Source organism: Onychomys torridus, chromosome 3, assembly GCF_903995425.1.
Source record: "Onychomys torridus chromosome 3, mOncTor1.1, whole genome shotgun sequence".
Taxonomy (NCBI): domain Eukaryota; kingdom Metazoa; phylum Chordata; class Mammalia; order Rodentia; family Cricetidae; genus Onychomys; species Onychomys torridus.
In genome coordinates, this window is record NC_050445.1 from 138,829,475 (window position 1) to 138,847,912 (window position 18,438).

Below are 18,438 nucleotides of genomic sequence, written 5' to 3' on the forward strand. Positions count from 1 at the left end.
CACACACACACACACACACATGAAGTGCGTTTTACTTATAGTCTTTATTTCTCTGTCAGCTGAAAAAGCAGGAGTCAGGAGTACAAATAAAAAGTAATCATTGAGGAGCCTGGCAGCAATTGGGGGGGAGGGGTGGGGGTTCTTTCTGGAAGAGGCCATCAGGAAAGAAAAGAAAGGAACAGGGTTGGGAGGGAAAAGGCAGGTGCTGAGGCAGGAGAGTGAAAGAGGCCTAGGAAGCTGAGAATCTGAGAGAAGCAGATCAAGACTGGCAGGAGAATACTATAACCCTGGTCTCCCTGGATGTGTGGCAAGGGCTGAGGATCTCATCAAAGGACAAAGCCCCCCACCCCCAACATAGCTCACTCTCCGGGCTCTGCAAGCAGTGAGTAGCAGGTCTCTGCATGGTTGGTTCTCTTGGCCTTGCTCTAAGTGAACTGGGGTTTTGACCTCCAGTAAAGGAATCCACACAGCAGTGGTCAGGGAGGGATTCAAACAAGAATCGCTCCTCTATCCTCTCGAGATCTGGAGACAGGCCATCCTGTGGGTGCTGTGCTCCTGTGCTTCCAAGGGACAAGCTGGGTGCCTGTGACTAGCTCCAGAGATCTCCCTGCCACTCAGCCCTGTGTTACAGATAGGCTCTAGGAATCAGGAGCCCTGGGTTAGTCCTGACACCCACACTAGTTAACTAGTTACCTGTGCAACCTGGGTAGTCCTTCAACCTTAGTTCCATTTTATCGGAGATGCTCGGTCATTTCTGCTATCTTGGTCATCACTGCCAGCTCGTAGGAGTTCAGAGTGAGTGTGTGTGTGTGTGTGTGTGTGTGTGTGTGTGTGTGTGTGTGTGTACATGAGGGCCACGGCACATGAGTGGAGGACAACTTTTGAGAGTCAGCTCTCAGGGTTGGGGATTTAGCTCAGTGGTAGAGCACTTGCCTAGCAAGCGCAGGGCCCTGGGTTCGATCCTCAGCTCCAAAAAAAAAAAAAAAAAAGAATCAGCTCTCTCCTTCCATCCTCAGGCTTGGCAGCAAGAGCTTTTACTGTGAACCATTTTACTTGCCTACATGTAAGGTTTTTGAAAGGACGGAATACCAAGGACATTAAACTGGCTGATACACTAACTATGGATAGGTGTGTGGCTATGTGCAGGGGTATGTGGTCTGCGTGTGTGTTGGTACACTGGCCAGAATGTGAGCCCGGTCTTGCCAACACAAAGTGAGAAGCAGGCAGCATGGGAAGCTGAGGCTGATGTCAGCAGCTTTGGGGTCCACATCTGTCCCTGAAAGGCTGTGTGATCTCCACAAGTCTCCACTCAGTTCAGTCCCAGGGCCCTCTCTTGTAAAGTGTGTGGTGTATTTCCACGCAGCAGCCCCCACCATCTGTGCCCCGCTGATTCTGTGCACTGCCCTGAGATCCAAACAGACAGCTGGAGAGAGGCTCAGAACAAGAGTCAGAGGAGGGCTGAGGTCTTGATGAAAAGGAAGCTGGGAAGATAAACAGTGTGTTTAATTGTCTGACAGGGAGAGAGCAAGCTTACTTTGAGCTTGGGAATAGAGGGAGAGAAACAGTGGCCAGTTATGGAAGAGGAGGCCAGAGGCCCTGGGTCTGCTACATTCATCTGGTCCACAGGCCTCAGGAGACAAGACAAGGCACAGTTGGTAGGCTGCCCGCGGGGCCTAGGCCTCAAATGAAATTCTGAGTCTTCTGCATCCGGCTGGAAGAAAGAAGAAGAAGAGGAGCAAATCCACTCTCCCAGCCTCTCTCTACAGCTTCCATGGCTCCCAGAGCCCACTTTTCTCTGGCAGCACAGTGGTACCAATGGACATCACTGCAGCATCTGTCCAGACACACCACAGGCCCACTCCACCTCTGCCAGCCCTTTCCCCAGGTCTGTTTCCCACTCTCTCCATCACCCCATCTCCTTGCCCCTTCCCTTCCTTCTCAGCTCCTTCACCTTTCCTCCCTCTCCCCCCTCCCTCTCCTCTTTCTCCCTCCTCTCCCCCTCCTCCCTCTCCCCCCTCCCTCCTCTCAGCCCAGATCCTTACTGGGGACACTGGCAGGTCTTCTTCTCACTCAGGAGCCTCTTGATCTGAGACATCCGTTCCGCCTGGCGCTGCCCAGGGACAAGGAGAGGGGTTGTGAGGGTCCCAGTCCTCCAGGAGGGAGGTGCCCCTCGGAGGGGGGAGAGGAGGGAGCTGGCAGAGAAGAAGCATTGACTGTGGTTTAAGCCCCCTGTCCTGTCAGCCTCTGCTCCTTCAGACAGGATCAGAGGCAGGGCCTGGTCTGCAGTGAGGAACTTCAGGGGCTAGGCAGGGAGAGCTAAGTCAGATGCCAGCCAGTCGCAGGGCGCTCAGCCTCACCTACAAGATACTGTGCTTGAGGGCCCGGTGGGGGGTGATGGGGGCCCACTCACCTGCTGGTGCCTGCACTTGACACAGCAGAGGATGCAGAGCCCAATGAAGCCCAGAAAGCTGAAGATGCCCCCCAGCACAAGAGCCAGGAACATTGGCTGGTCCTGCTTCAACCCTCTGGATGAAACTGAGAGAGAGAGAGAAAAGCAGAGGGGTGAGGGTATGTATTTGGCTGGAGATATAGCTCTGGTAGAGGGAGCCCTGGGTTCCACTCCAAGCATGGTCAAGAGAGATACTCAATGCCTCCAACTAGGGACAGTCTTACCTGTGGTCCCAGATCAGAGAGAAGAGCTGAGGGCACAGGATACTCAAAGGCCACCAGGCCATCCTTGGGAGTACAGAACAGGGAAGGAAGTTTTTTTCTTACACAGTTCTCTAGAGAGCCAGAAGTCAGGGGCCTGAAGTCAGGCCCTGTGTGCTTGTTTAGGTTTATAGGGAAGCCATGGAGGAGGGTAGCTCTTAGCCAGGAAGGCCTCATTCCTAGGCTCTATGGAAGTGGGAACCTGGAACTCAGGACCTATATCTTCAGGCCACTGTACATAACCCTCCATGTCAGAGGAGCTAGGGAGCTGGGACTCTGGGTCATTTTGGCTAATCCCTAGGAAGATTTCACAGTTGAAGAGGCCAAGGCTTAGTATGAAGCCTTAAGAATTGACTCCTTACCATGGATAGTGGAGTTTATCTTGACCTCATTCCCTTCAGCCAGTTGGCACTGCCACAGCCCCGCCTCAGGGTTCAGCACTTCAACCACCTTCTCCTGCCTGGAGACCCTGTCCTGATTCTCCAGCTTCAGGGTCAATCTCATCTTGAGGGAGGCGGGTCCTCTCACCTCACAGGTCACAGCATTGTCTTTCTGAGACACTGCAGAGGAAGGAGAAGCAGAGACCTGGAGTGTGCTGCTCAGGGGTTCCCAGCACTTTCAAGCTCTAAGTAAGGTGATTCAGTAGAATGGGGAAAATGATCCTATATGTGAGTGGTCTTTTAGCTTCTTGGATCATATTTTCATGTCATTGTCAGGGAAACAGTCTGGAAGTGAGCTATCCTTGGATTTGAACCCAAAGTCGTGTTGAACCAGATTTCCTTCTTGCTGCATGTGATCGGTACTCTGCCAGGCCTGGAGTTTGCAGAGGCTACACAGCGTGTCCCTGGACAAACTGCTTAACCACCTGCACCACCGACAATAACGGAATGTATGAATGCCTGAAGTGTTTGATTATAGCATAGAGCTATAAGTATCAGCGTTAGTCATTGCTATTTGTGGAGTTGGTGTAGTGATGAGTTAAGGATACAAATAACTTATTGATATTACAACCATTACTATGTGCAAAGACTTTGTTCCATATTAAAAAGATGATGGGGTGGGAGAGATGGCTCAGAGCTTAGAAGTACTTGCTGCACTTCCAAAGAACCCACATGGCAGCTCACCACCGTAACTGTAGCTCCAGAGGATCTGATTCTCTTCTGACCTCCTCTGTATGGCATACATTCTTTCTCTCTCTCTCTCTCTCTCTCTCTCTCTCTCTCTCTCTCTCTCACACACACACACACACACACACACACACACACACACACACACACAAATAAAAATAAATCTTAAGGGGCTGGAGAGATGGCACAGTGATCAAGAGCACTGGCTGCTCTTCCAGAGGACCTGGGTTCAGTTCCCAGCACCCACATGGCAGCTCACACCTGTCTGTAACTCCAGTTCCAAGGTTTCTGACACCCTAACACAGACATAAAATAAAATAAAAATAAAGGCAATGGTGATGCATGCCTTTAATGAGGCAGGTCTCTGAGTTCAAGGCCAATCTAGTATACAGAGTGAGTTCCAGGACAGCCAGAGCTACCCAGAGAAAACCTGTCTCAAACAAAACAAAAACAAGAAACAAAGAAAGAAAAGGTGAGCATGCAGGTCCAAGGTGTCCAAAGGGCTCAGCCAGGGCCACAGGCTGTCAGGCTGAGAAAGAACTAGATCCTGATTGTTAGTCTAAGCTTGGTAGAGCCAATGTCAGGCCAGATGTTGGAGAAGGACTGTGAATTTCAGCCTCAATTCAAAGCCAACCCAGGACTGGGTGCCGCTCAGTAATAGAGTTTGTGCATAGTGTGTATGAGGCCCTGGTTTCTGTCCCCAGCACCAAAAAAAAGAAAAGAGAGAGGGAGGGAGGAAGGAAAGAAGGAAGGAAGGAAGGAAGGAAGGAAGGAAGGAAGGAAGGAAGGAAGGAAGGAAAAGAGACAAACAAGCTGGGGGCCCCTTCATCATAAGCCAGACAAGCAGGGTCAAAGCATCCTCCTTTGGGGACCTGCCCGGTCATGGAGAGCCCCGGGCAGACCCTCCCTCTCCATTTTACCCAGCATGCCCCTTTTCAGCCCATCACTCACATTTCATCACCACCAGGTTCACTTCCTGATGCAGTGTGCCTTTGGCCAGAGTTAGAGTCAGGTTTCCGGAACCAGCACTCTCTAGCGAGACCTGGGGTATCCTGAGGCGGAGTGGGAGCGATTCCTCCATCTGGGGCTTGAGGTTGCCCTCCCTGGTCTTTTGCATGGACACCTTCTTATTCTCCAGGGAGAAGGTGATCCAGGGCTGTGGCGAGGGGGCCTTCTCTGCCTTCCACCTCAGCTGCCCCTGCAGATTTTCTTCTCCAAAGTTAAGTGGAAAGGAAAGCTCCACAAGCTCGCCTTCACTCTTATAGACTGTGGTAGATGTCTTCTGGAAACCTGGAGGTGAGAAGGGAACAGGTATAACCCTGAGTGAGGAGGGAGAGGAAGATGAGGGAGTATATGGGGGGGCAAACTTATGGCACAGGGGATCGGGTCAGTCTACCCACCAAGGTTGTCATTTTGTCATTTCTCTCTCCTTGGGACCCCTGGAGCCCAGGAGTGACTTGATCTCTGCTTACCATCCTTCACAAAATAAGAGCCAACATGTAAATAAGGCTTGCTGTGTGCCAGGCACTAGCCTAGATGCTGTACATTGTAGTTTTTTTCTTTTCTTTTCTTTCTTTTTTTTGGGGGGGGGCGGGGCTTCTCTGTGTAGCTCTGGCTGTCTTGGAACTCGCTATATAGACCAGGCTGGCCTTGAACTCACAGAAATCCACCTGCCTCTGCCTCCCGAGTGCTGAGATCAAAGGCGAGTGCCCGTGTGGTGATATTTTATTTGTGCGCTAACAAATAAAGTTTGCCTGAAGATTAGATCAGGAGTTTAAGGCCACCCTGGGCTACATGAGATTGATCCAGTCTAAAAGAGAAACAGAGCCAGGTGGTGGAGGCTCATGCCTTCCTTCTTGTATACCCCCTAGGTTGCTGTAATGGGGGAAGGGACCTCAGCTGAAGAGGGGTCTGGATACATCCCTGTCACCCACTCCAGCAGCTCCCAAAATCAACTTAAGAGAAGAGCAAGGCCTGGGAGTTCGTGAGCCAGAAGGAGGCTGAAAGGAGGGAGCCTCTTACCCAACACTGAGATGTTGATATCAAAGTTATTCTTCTGCTGGCTCTGGGTTACGGTGCAGGTCCAGATGCCACTGTCCTGAATCCTTAGGCTAGGCATGGAGAGGGTTTTGGAGCCCTTGACAATTCTATTCCCTGGGCCTCTGCACTCTATTGAGGGGCTAGTGACCTTGGAGCTGCTATCCAAGGCAAGCGTCAGACTCTGCCCCTGCAGCAGACGGGTGTCTGGACTGGCAGTCACTGTGGAAGAAGCAGATGACTTGGATCACAACACACCATCCCCAAGCACAAAGAAGAAAGACAAACCAGAGTATCTTTCCACTGTCCCCTCTCCCAACAGTGCCTCCCCTCCTAACTCCCAGCTGCCCATTCCCAGCACAAGGCAGAGTTCCCCTCCTCTTCCTCTCCCTTCTTCCTGTCTCCTTCCTTCCTCTAGTTCCTTCCCCCTGCTTTCCTTCTCTCTTGGTCTCCCACCCCCAAACCCCATTAGCCAAGAGCAGGGAGCAGTCTGACCCCATGTGGTCTGAGAAATGTCATCAGCTCAGAAGTGGAAGGGAGTAAGGAGGTATCTGTGTTCCCGGGCTACCCCACTCACCTCTGAACACCCACAGCTCCACCTCCATCTTCTTGTTCTCCACCTCACAGATGTAAGTCTTTGAGTCTTCCATCTTAAGTTTATTGATGATGAGAGGAAATGATCCTCTGTCCCATGCAGCTTTTTTCGAATCAAAACGGTCAGACCCATCAAATGAACCTGTGAGTAGAAGCCATACAAAGGAAGTTGAAATGATCTGGTGTCCTAGCATCCCTGCCAAGAATAGTGCCCACAACTATTGCAGTCTTTATTTCACCCCTCAGGGGACCCCAGACTGATGAGGAGGCCTATCGTATCTATTTACATGTGGGAACAATATCCTACGAGCTCAGAAAATATTATAAAACAATATGCTTATTTGGAGAGCACCCACTCACAGGCCGAACACTTTACATGAACCATCCCGTTATCTTCACACTGATTCCAGGAAATACACACTGTTGTGCCTACAGTGCAGATATGGACCCTGTCACTCAGCGTTGGAACAATTGCTCAAGTCCATACATCTTAATAATTTGTCATAGCAGCCAGAATTATTAATGTACATTCAGACTAAATACCTCCCCCAAAGGTATTTTTTGGTTTCCTCCTCTTCAAGGCCTACTTGTCTGTCACAGACACCTTTGTGAGCATCCTGGTCATTCTGTTTCTTGTCTGTCTTCTTGGACTTCTCTTTCTGCTGCTGTGGTACTGACTTCCAAAGCAATGATTAGCAAGTGTCATCTCCTGCGTAGGACCAAAGCTAGCAGCTTCCACTGGACACTCTGTCTTCTTCCCACCTCTGTCCACAGGCCACCATTGGGAAACTCCACACCAGACGTCTTTACAGCTTGCCTTGCGCTACTTCCTTATGCCATCTGCCCTTCCTGGAATGTCCAGATTCCCCCACATCCATTTTTCTGTATTTAAACTCCATCACCCATGTGAAAAGCTGGACCAGTGTCACCACAACAACCCTGTTGCTGTACAGAGAAGAGACAGGGAGATCTTGGGGGCTTGCTGACCACCAGACTTAACACCAAGGTTAGTGAGAAACCTTGTCTCAAAGAAATAAGGGGTAGAGTGATGGAGCAGGACATCTGATGTCCCTCTTGGGCTACCTACACACTCACATGCACATATAGCACACGCACATCAAAAAAAAAAAAGAAGAATTATTTTTGCCATGTTAGAAACTGAACGCATAGGCAAATGCTCTACCACTGAGCCACACTCCTGGTCTGCCTATATTTTTCTTTACAAAAATAATTTTCTTTATTATTGGGCTGGAGGGATGGCTCAGTAGATAAGAGCTCTTACAGAGGACCTGGGTTTGGTTCCCGGCACTCACATAGAGGCCCACAACCATCTGTAACACAGGAGGATCTGACACCCTCTTTTAGGTATCAGGCACATGCATGGTGATACATACATGCTGTCAAAACACTCAAATACATACAAGAAAAAATAAATCTTCAAAAAATTTTATTTATGCTGGACAGTGGTGGTGCATTCCTTTAATCTCAACACCGGGAGGCAGAGGCAGACAGATCATATGATGCCAAGGCTTGTACCACCCTGCTTGCAGTTTTTCCCTTTAAAAACCCCTCACCCTGAGAGCTCAGGGCCGTCCTCCTCCACACGCTGCAACACGAACTAAGCCTGGGCTTGCTTGTTATTAATAAACCCCTGTGTGTTTTGCATCAGATATCGGCTCTGTGGTATTCTTGCGGGGTGGGGGGTGGGGTGGGGCAGAGTGTGTATGTGTGTGTGTGTGTGTGTGTGTGTGTGTGTGTGTGTGTGAGACAACGCCAGCACAACAGTGAGATGGCTCAGCAGGTAAAAGTGCTTGCCATGAGAGCCTTACTACCTGAGTTCAGTCCCTGAAACCCACAGTAGGAGAAGAGAACAGGCTCCCAAAAAGTTGTCCTCTGACCTCAACACATATGCTGTGACTCCCAGAACATCCATATACACAAATACACACACTGATGATAATGATGATAAAATAACAATAAATATTTTTAAAAAATAATGCTTTTTAAATGCAAACCAAAATTTAGGTACAGAAATCATAATTAGCTGGATGTGATAGTGCACTCCTAGAATCCCAGCATCTGAAAGACTGTGTGGGAGCATCACAAGTTCAAAGCCAACCTAGGCTGAATTGGGAGTTAGAGGCTAGTAGGCTATATGGTAAGATCTTATCTTGAAATAAAAATCATAATCATAATATTATTAAATATCATGCTATGTCAGGTAAAACAGTTATAGGATCTGGAATGTTGGCTCATGCCTGTATTTCCAGCATTCGAGAGCCTGAGGCAGGTGAATTACTGTAGGTTCAAAGGCAGCTTAGGCTACCAAATAAGACCTTGTCTCAAAAAACAAAATGATAATGGTTATTGTCTTAGTTATATTGCTGTGAGGAGACACCGTGACCACAACAACTCTTATAATGAAAGTATTTAATTAGGGCTTTGCTTACAGTTTCAGAGCCTTAGTCCATTATCACCATGGTGTCCAGCATGGCAGCACACAGTGGGGCATGGTGCTGGAGAAGTAGCCGAGAGTTCCACATCCTGATCCACAGGCAGCAAGGAAAGAGAGAGACTGGGCCTGGCTAGCATGGACTTTTGAAACCTCAAAGCCCACTCCCAGTGACACACTTCCTCCAACAAGGCCACACCTCCTGACTCTTCTAATCCTTCCAAACTGTTCCCCTCCCTGGTGCCTAAGCATTCAAATAGCCTATGGTGCCTTTCTTATCCAACCACCACGGCTGTGGATTAGAGGTCATTATTTGATGGGCTACTAGAGTTGGCACTAAAATGATCCTTATATATAATATTTCATGAAATGGGAACTGTTCATAGCATAGTTTGTTTGTTTGTTTGTTTGTGCCAGGGTTTTTCTGGGTAGCCCTGGCTATCCTGGAACCTGTGGACCAGGGTGGCCTTGAACTTGGAGATCTGCCTGCCTCTGCCTCTGCCTCTCAAGTGCTGGAGTTAAAGGCTTGCACTACCACTGCCCGGCCATAACATACATCTTAAAAGCTGCTTTAAAATAATCTTTATTTTTTCAGGTTAGTCATTTAAACCACAAAGATCCCTCAGACTTCACACTTCCACTTCTCTGTCCGTCATCCTAATTCTATCAACAGTTTGGTACAGGGTCTTCCATGCCTTTTTCTTTGCTCATGCGAACATGTTCACATACAATCAATCTTCAAATTAAAATGGGGCTGGAGAGATGGCACAAGAGGTAAGAGCACCTACTGCTCTTGCAGAGGATTTGAATTTGGTTCCCAGAACCCACAGCTCCAGGTTAGCTGATGCCCTCTTCTGGCATCCTCCCGCAACTGCACTCAGACACATTCGTACATGGTTAAAAACAATCTTTTCAATGGGATTATGTGACATACTTATCAATTGGCTTTCACTTTGTAGAATATCCTTGACATGGTCCTTTATAGGTGGAACTCTTTCCTTCTTTTTGTTTTGAGTTTATGGAAGCCAATCTTATTCTAGTTTGAGATGTAGATTCACATGCAATTGTAAGAAATGAGAGCGTGAAACCCTGTGTACTCTTTCCCAGTTTATCTCAATAGTTACGTCTTACAAAACCGAGGTACTCCAGGCAGAGGCAGTGTGCACCTGCCTTTAATCCCAGCACTCCAGAGGCAGAGACAGGCAGAGTTCAAGGCCATCCTGGTCTACAGAATATGTTGCAGGACAGCCAGGACTACACAGTGAAACCCTGTCTTGAAGAAGAAGGAAAAAAAAAAAAGAATAAACAAAAGAAAGAAAGCTAAAACACCCCCTTTTTCTTTGTGGCCCTTCATCCTTTCTGTTATCCATTCCTATAATCTGGAATTTCAAGAACGTGATCTACTGTTGTTTTCTCCCTTTTCAGAAGTACTGTAGATTGAAGCTAGGGCTTCACTCATACTCCACCACGGAGCTACAGCCCCGCCCTCAATGCTCCCTGCTAATAAATGTTTGGAAGCTGGAAATAAAACTCAGTGGTAGAGCACTTGTCCTGCATGCGGGAGACTCCAGATTCAAACCTCCAGCACAGCCCAAAATAAGCAAATACATAAATAGAAATAATGGCCAAGTGTGGTGGCACACATCTTTAATCCCATCACTGAAGAGGCAGATGCAGGGGGCATTTCTATGAGTTCAAGGCCAGGCTGGTTTACATGGTGAATTCCAGGCCAGCTGGGCTACAAAGTTAGACTTTGTCTTACAACAGGTAACAATAACAACAACAACAACAATAATAACAATGTGTGTGCACTATTATGTGTGTAGACCATTATAATATGTATAGACTATTATAATGTGTGCAGGCTGTTACAATGTGTGCAGACTGTTACAATGTGTGCAGACTGTTATAATGTGTGTACACTGTTACAATGTGTATAGGCTGTTACAATATGTGTAGGCTGTTTTAATATGTGCAGATTATTACAATATGTGTAGGTTGTTACATGTGCAGACTGTTACAATGCATGTAGACTATTATAATGTGTGCAGATCATTTATACCTAATGTAATTGTTGATATATTAGGATTTGTGCCTGTTACTTTGTTTTGGTTTTCTAAATTTTTCTGTTTTGTTTTTAGATATGGCCTAATGTAGCCCAGTCTAGCCTCAAACTCCTTCTGTAGCTAAGTATGGCCTTGGACTTCGGATCTTTGCTCCATATCCCAAGTCCTGGTGTTATAAGCCTCTCAGGCCCAGACTACAGTGTACGAGGGGTCTACCCAGGGTTTCCTTTGTTCTAGGGGGTCTACCCAGGGTTTCCTTTGTTCTAGGGGGTCTACCCAGGGTTTCCTTTGTTCTAAGGGTCTAGCTCAGGGTTTCCTTTGTTCTAGGGGTCTAGCTCAGGGTTTCCTTTGTTCTAGGGGTCTAGCCCAAGGTTTCCTTTGTTCTAGGGGTCCAGCCCAAGGTTTCCTTTGTTCTAGGGGTCCAGCCCAAGGTTTCCTTTGTTCTAGGGGTCTAGCTCAGGGTTTCCTTTGTTCTAGGGGTCTAGCTCAGGGTTTCCTTTGTTCTAGGGGTCTAGCTCAGGGTTTCCTTTGGTCTAGGGGACTAGCTCAGGGTTTCCTTTGTTCTATGGGTCTAGCTCAGGGTTTCCTTTCTGCCAGGCACTCTACCAACCAAGTTATATCCTTCAGCCCCATGTTTCAGTATTCCTTTTCTTGACTTCCTTGAGTTTGATTAAACATTTTTTAAAAAATCATTGCATTTGTGTGTGTGTGTGTGTGAAGGAAGAAGAAGGAAGGGAGGAGGGAAGAAAGGAAGGAAGGAAGGAAGGACATTTAGACATTTGAGTACTATGTTATAAGAGTATTTGGGGGCTGGAGAGATGGCTCAGTGGTTAAAAGCACTGGCTGCTCTTCCAGAGGTCCTGAGTTCAATTCCCAGCAACCACATGGTGGCTCACAACCATCTTAATAGAACCCGATGCCCTCTTCTGGCCTGCAGGTATACATACAGAGCAATCATACATAAAATATAAATAAATAAATAAATAAATAAATAAATAAATAAATAAATAAATAATTTTAAAAGAGTTTTTTTGTTGTTGGTTTCTTTAAGATTTTGTATTGTTCTAGTGTGCTTGCACAACCCTTTAATCCTAGCACTAGAGAGGCAGAGGCAGGCTCAGCTCTGTGAGTTCAAGGCCAGCCTGGTCTTCATAGCAAGTTCCAGGCTACGTAGGGAAATCCTGTCACAAAAAACAAAAAACAAAAAACCAAACAAACAAAAAGTTTTTTTGGTTGTTTTAAACCTTCTGTTTTAACTGACTCCTTTTGGCCAATGCTTGTTCAGAGAATGCCCCTCCTTATCACTGCAGATGGAAGTAGAAATCCAAATTCTTTCCATCATCTGTTGATCCTGGAGGGTCATGCCCCTCGTTACTGCTAGGCTGAATGGAAACGCCAGCCTGCACTCTGGTCTCACCCATATTGTAGTGTGGTGGTCTCATTGCTCCTGGCTGATGATAGAAGTTCTAACTCTCCACCAGCAGCCCCTGACACCACCCCTGCAGGAAGTGGTGTTCTTGATTGTCTGGCGGGCTCAGTACCCAGGCTCTTCTAACCCTTTCCACCAGTACTTCGGGAGCCTGTGGCAGTCTGGCATGGATCAGCAGTGAGCTCTCGACTTCACCCTCTAGGGCACCATCCCAGTGGACGTGTTTGGACACTCCAGTCCATTCTCAGGAGGAGGAAGTGTGGCTCCTTGCTCAGTGTTGGCATGCATTAGGGAACAGGCAGAGTGTTTCCTCTGATGTTTGGCTGCAGTGCAGTAATTATCTAAGAGGCCTTTGCCTTTCTAGATTGTTCCTTCCCTAGTGTTCAGTGAGTGAAGGCTGCCTTCCACTGAGGTCCATTTGTTTCTGTTCCTGTTCCATATGTCTAGATGGTCTTGGGCTCCTGGTCTACAAAGAGGTGAGGCCTGTGATGCCGGATTCTTACTACAAAGTGGCAGAGGACTTGCTTTACTAAAGTGTGCAAATTTTCTACTGTTTTGTGTAGGTAGAATTTGCAAATAATGAAACTGAGTACTTAGCTGAAGAGATTTCTGAGCAAAAAGGACCCAGTCTTAAAGATTTGGGAAATGATCAGTCCACTTATATTCTAAACTTGAGGAAATGTGTTCCAGTCACCAAGAATTCGTAGGATTATATGGGCAGAAACGCTGCTGGTTTGAACTCAGGGGTCATAAAATGACGGGAGGGATGTAACGAGGGAAGGCCGTGGACTCCTTGATTGGAAGGGCACATAGTAGAGTGACTTAAGGATAAACTGAGCTGTTTTCAAGAAGAGGGAAAATCACTCCACCGGTGACTCAGGGATCATCAGGGCCATTATCTCAGTTTCAACAGGCTGTCTGTCCTCTGCCATGGGGACAGGACTCCCCCAGCAGAGTCCTGGGCACAAATCTAGCCTGGAAGCAGATTATGCTGACCTTTAAGATGTAATGAGCCCATAGGTGATGGTGCAGGCCTCTCCCAGCACATGACTGGAGGCAGAGGCAGGTGGATCTGTGAGTTCAAGGCCAGCATGGTCTGCAGAGCAAGTTCCAGGACAGCCAGGGCTACACAGAGAAACGCTGTCTTAAAAAACCAAAAAGAAAAAAGCGAATCTCTAATGGAACTCGCCAAGGTCTTGACTTCCTAGAAATCCAGCATCCCTTCCTTCTTCTCCATTTCTTCTTCCGGGATGGGAAGTCGTCTATCCTGTGCCTGTCCATCATTCTCTTTTAGGAGCACATAACTTGTCTAGTTTCATGGGGTCGTAGCTAGAGAGAACTTTTGTCTCTGAATGAATTCAAACCCAGTGATCTATGTAACATTCATGTCAAGTTTGAACGGCATCTGATGAAATGGGGGAGTGGGGGGGGGGGGGGGGGGGGGTTAGTCTTTAGGAATGAGATAAGATTTGTGTGGGGGATGTATTTTTGTTCGTTTGCTTTTGAGATAGGGTCTTTCTATGTAGCCCTGGCTGCTCTATAACTTTGTATGTATACTAGGCTGGCCTCAAACTCACAGAGATCTACTAAATGCTAGGATTAAAAGTATGTTATCACCATGCCTACAGAGATAAGACTTGTTGAAAGCCGGGTCTGGTGACCACCTGTAATTCAAGAAGGAGGATTATTGGGAGTTTGAGACCAGCCTGGATTATTGAGTAAGATCTTGTCTCTAAACAAGTGCCCCTACACACACACACACACACACACACACACACACACACACACACACACACACAATAAATAAATAAATAAATAAACAAACAAACAAACAAACAAATAAATAAATAAAATATTTGGAGCTGGAGAGATGGCTCAGGAGTTAGAGCACTGACTTCTCTATCCAAGGACCCAGGTTCAGTCCCCAACATGCACACAGTGGCTCATGACTGTTTGAACCCCATTCCAGTGGACTGGACATCCTCTTGCACCCTCCTAGGCATAGGCTACACACCTTTAATCCCAGCACTTTGGAGCTAGAGACAGGGGAATCTCTGTGAGTTTGAGGCCAGTCTGTTCTACAGAGCTATTTCCAGGACAGGCAAGGCAACACAGAGAAACTCTGTTTCAAAAAACCAACCAACCAAACAAACAAACAAAAAAAGTATTGCAAAATGTGCTGAAAGACACAAATTATTCACTGGAGATGCTCTTGTTATAACAAAGCTGAAAAGAGCCTAAATGTCCAACAATATGGAATTAGTCAAGTAAATCATAGTAGAGTTGAATAAGAAATTAGCAGTTATGGAAAAGAAACGAGCTAGAAATACATATCCACTTCAGATGACTATAAATATTTTAAATGTTTTGCTACATTTACTAGTTTATTTAGAGCGTGTGTGGGAGTGCTCACTCACACGTGCCACAGAGCACATGGGGGGCTCAGAGGACAAGCTGTGTTCATGAACCGGAAGTCAGGTTAGCAGACGTGGCAGTAGGACCTTTAACAGCTGAGTCATCTCACCAGCCCAGGCATATGTGTTTATGCACCTAGAATATAGACTCACCTTTAAAACACCTGTCTAGATATCAAGCAGGGTCAGATTGCCTAGGACACAGCTTCCTAGAGGAGGCCCTGGTCCAGCACTTCAGTCCCAGCTCTGCCTTGAAGTGGGTAGGAAAGCTTGGGGTGGGGTCTCCGCTGCCTACCAAGAAGACTATATATAAATGGACTGCAGCTCTTTCCCAAACTTCAGCCCTTCAGAGACATTGCACGTAGTTTAGCCAAATGCATCTACTTTATACTTAGAATATACTCGGGTTTGCTGTTTGTTGTTCAGGGCAGGGTTTCTCTGTGTAGCCCTGGCTGTCCTGGAACTCCCTCACGGTATGTTCATTTTTAAGATGAAATAAATGTGTTTTATTACTTTTGAGATAGTCTTGGTATATGACCCCAGAACTTATCACCTTCTTGCCTTAGCCTCCTAATGCTAGGATCACAGGACATGAAGTTTTGTTTTTGTGGGGTTGTTTTTTTGTTTTGATTTTCTGAGACAGGGTTTCTCTGTGTAGTCCTGGCTGTCCTGGAACTCACTCTGTAGACCAGGCTGGCCTTGAACTCCCTGAGCTCCACCTGCCTCTGTTGCCGAGTGCTGGGATTAAAGATGTACACCACCACCTCTTGACTTTTTGTTGTTGTTGTTGTTGTTTTTTCTTTGTTTTTGCTGGGAAATCAAATCTAGGCCCTTAGATGTTCTAGGCACTCTATATCACTCACTAGCTGTTGCTTTTGATTGACTTAAACCAAGTATCATATCATCTCCATAGTCTAGGTAATAGTATTTTTGAAATTATATACTTTATATGATGATTTTCCACTGTCCATTAAAGTCATGGATATTAAAAGAACAAAATTACGATTCTACCAGAATCCATTAGCCATCAACCACTGGAGAAAGGAAATCCCAGAAGAGAGAACCACAGAGATTTTGTCAACCCTAGCCACCATGGAACACTGGACTTCCTAGGAACAGATTTCCAACAAGTTCATTCAACTCACTGTTTTCCTCCCTGGGTTGGGGGACAGGGAATCCTACCTTTAGTCAAAAAATTATTCTGATTTCCCAGAATCCTCGTCTGGTCAGGAAACTTCCAGAAAAACAGGGCCTTCTGGGAACCTTTGCAGGGCAGCTCCGCCGAAGCCCTTTCTTTGCCCAACACCACTGTCTTCCCTTGAGTGGCAGCTGGGAGTTGTGCTGGGTAGAAAAGAAAGTCAGGCTTCAATGTCGTCACCACGGTCCCCCACTGAGCTTCTCCCATCCACCCACCTCCTGCACCATCTGCTGCTGGTCTTCAGGACTGAGAACTTACCCAGCTGCAGCGCCAGGAACAAGTGCCTAAAAGGGATTCCTCTGTTCATCATGGCCTTGCTGAGATGGACAGGCTGAATTGCTGGGGATCTGAGTCTGGGAAAATGGCAGAGGCGGAGGAAAATAGAAACCATTACTGTTAGGCATTCCTTGGGCCTGGAGCACACAAGAGCTCCCCCACCCCCAGGACCTTTATAACTAGCCCTAAGAACATTATTTGTATATGCTAAACAGGCACCCGGCAGTAAAAGTCTGTGCCAAATTAAGACTGTGTGATGTTAGTAGAATAATAGCAATTTCAACATCCTAAGCAACGGCAGCATATATAACATAGACGCAGAAGAAAGCATATTCATGGGTGTCAAATACAAACTACAGTTGCAGGCATTTCCATGAAGAGTTGTAGTCTCCTACCCTAGCGCAGAGGTACACATGTGTAATCTTAGTACTCAGGAGGCTGAGGCAGGAGGACCATGAGTCCAAAGCCAGCAAGGACTGCACAGTGAGACTCTATCTTAAAAGTGAAACTAAAGAAGCTGGAGAGTTGACTCAGCAGTTGAGATCATGTGTTGCTCCTATGGAGGACCCAGGTTCGATTCCTAGCATCCACATGACAGTTCCATCTGTAACTTCAGACCCCGGGGATACAATGCCCTCTTCTGACCCTAGCAGGTTCCAGGCACCCAGGTGGTGCACATACATGCAAACACTCATACACATAAAATACATATTTTAGTGAGAGAGACAGAGAGAGAGAGAGAGAGAGAGAGAGAGGAGAATTAAAGGCCAGCCTCAGCTATATAGCAAGTTCAAGGCTAATCTGGGTTATTTGAGACCCTATCTCAAAGGTAGGAACCTACTAGCCTTTTAATAAAAGTAATTACAGCCAGGTGATAGTGCACATCTTTAATCCCAGCACTGAGGAGGCAGAGACAAGAGGATCTCTGAGTTCAAGGCTAGCCTGGTCTACAGAGCAAGTTCCAGGACATCCGGGGCTATACAGAGAAATCCTCACTCAAAACAAAACAAAATTTAAAAAGTTATTATTTCTGATCTCTTTGCTTAAGAAATACCTAGTTTTGAACTGGTCAGTTGATAAGATGTTTACCATGTAAATGTGAGGTCTGGAGTTTGGAACCCAGGCTTCACTTAAAAGCCAGGAAGGCACCTATAACCCCAGTAACTGGGAGTCAGAGACAGGGGATCCCTGGAGCAAACTGGCATGGATAACCAATATGCTAACTCAAACATACATACTTACTCACACATAAATCTTGTTTTGAGAGACAATATTATGAGTGGGTTTTGTTGCTTTGATAATTATTTAGAGCTTTGGACAAGTAGTTCATAAAAGAAACTATTAGATTCTGATAAAGAAACATCTCTTTTTTAGTTTAGATTTCTGTCCTGGTTAGACTTGGGTTTTAAAATTATAAACATTGGCTGGAGCAATGGCTGAGCCATTAAGAACACTGGCTGCTCTTTTAGAGAACCTGGGTCCAATTCCCAGCACTCACTGGTGGCCTGTCTGGAACTCAGTCCCATAGCACCAGATATATACATGGTACACAGATACACATAGAAACAAAACATCCATACACATAAAACATTAAAAGTATAAGTATAGACTGACAACTTCATTTCATGTAAATAAAATAATATAGGCATGTATGTACATGTACATACATACATACAAACACACACATATACATATATATATTTAGGTCCAGGTTCAGAAACTTTGGTAAACCATTTCCAGATAGCTTTATTTCACCTATAAACTGTATCACCTTTACTGATATTGTAAAAATTGTTTTATTGTTCCCCTGTGGTGGGCCTAGAACCTAAAGATTTCCACATGTCAGGTAAGTGTGCTAATACTGAGCCGCTCTCTCAGTCCTGATAATGGTAATTTCAAATATTTAGTATGTTTACACATGGACCTTGTACCCAGGCTGGGTCATTGGCTTCTTTTTTTTTTCTTTTGTGGTACCAGGGATGCAACCCAGCCCCTTGCACCTGCCAGGCAAGAGTTCTACTACTCACCTGGATCCTCAGCACTTTGGGTTTTGTTGCATATCCTGCCTGCTTGCCAAAAGCAGAGCTGCTCCAAGACTGAGTGCCATTGACAGCCGAGGCCCCGTCAACTTTAAAC

General features: G+C 46.4%; 1 protein-coding gene across 1 annotated transcript; it reads right to left on the minus strand.

Moving 5' to 3' along the window:
• Positions 1-1,250: 1,250 nt before the first annotated feature.
• On the minus strand, positions 1,251-16,342 carry Cd4 (CD4 molecule). Its single transcript, XM_036182598.1, has 9 exons — positions 16,285-16,342; positions 16,011-16,169; positions 6,451-6,609; positions 5,859-6,095; positions 4,788-5,126; positions 3,072-3,269; positions 2,411-2,535; positions 2,043-2,110; positions 1,251-1,711 (listed from the first exon to the last, which is right to left on the minus strand). Exons 1-9 carry the CDS (start codon positions 16,334-16,336, stop codon positions 1,681-1,683), a joined length of 1,368 nt encoding a protein of 455 aa, XP_036038491.1. The 5' UTR covers positions 16,337-16,342; the 3' UTR covers positions 1,251-1,680.
• Between the last annotated feature and the right edge of the window lie 2,096 nt (positions 16,343-18,438).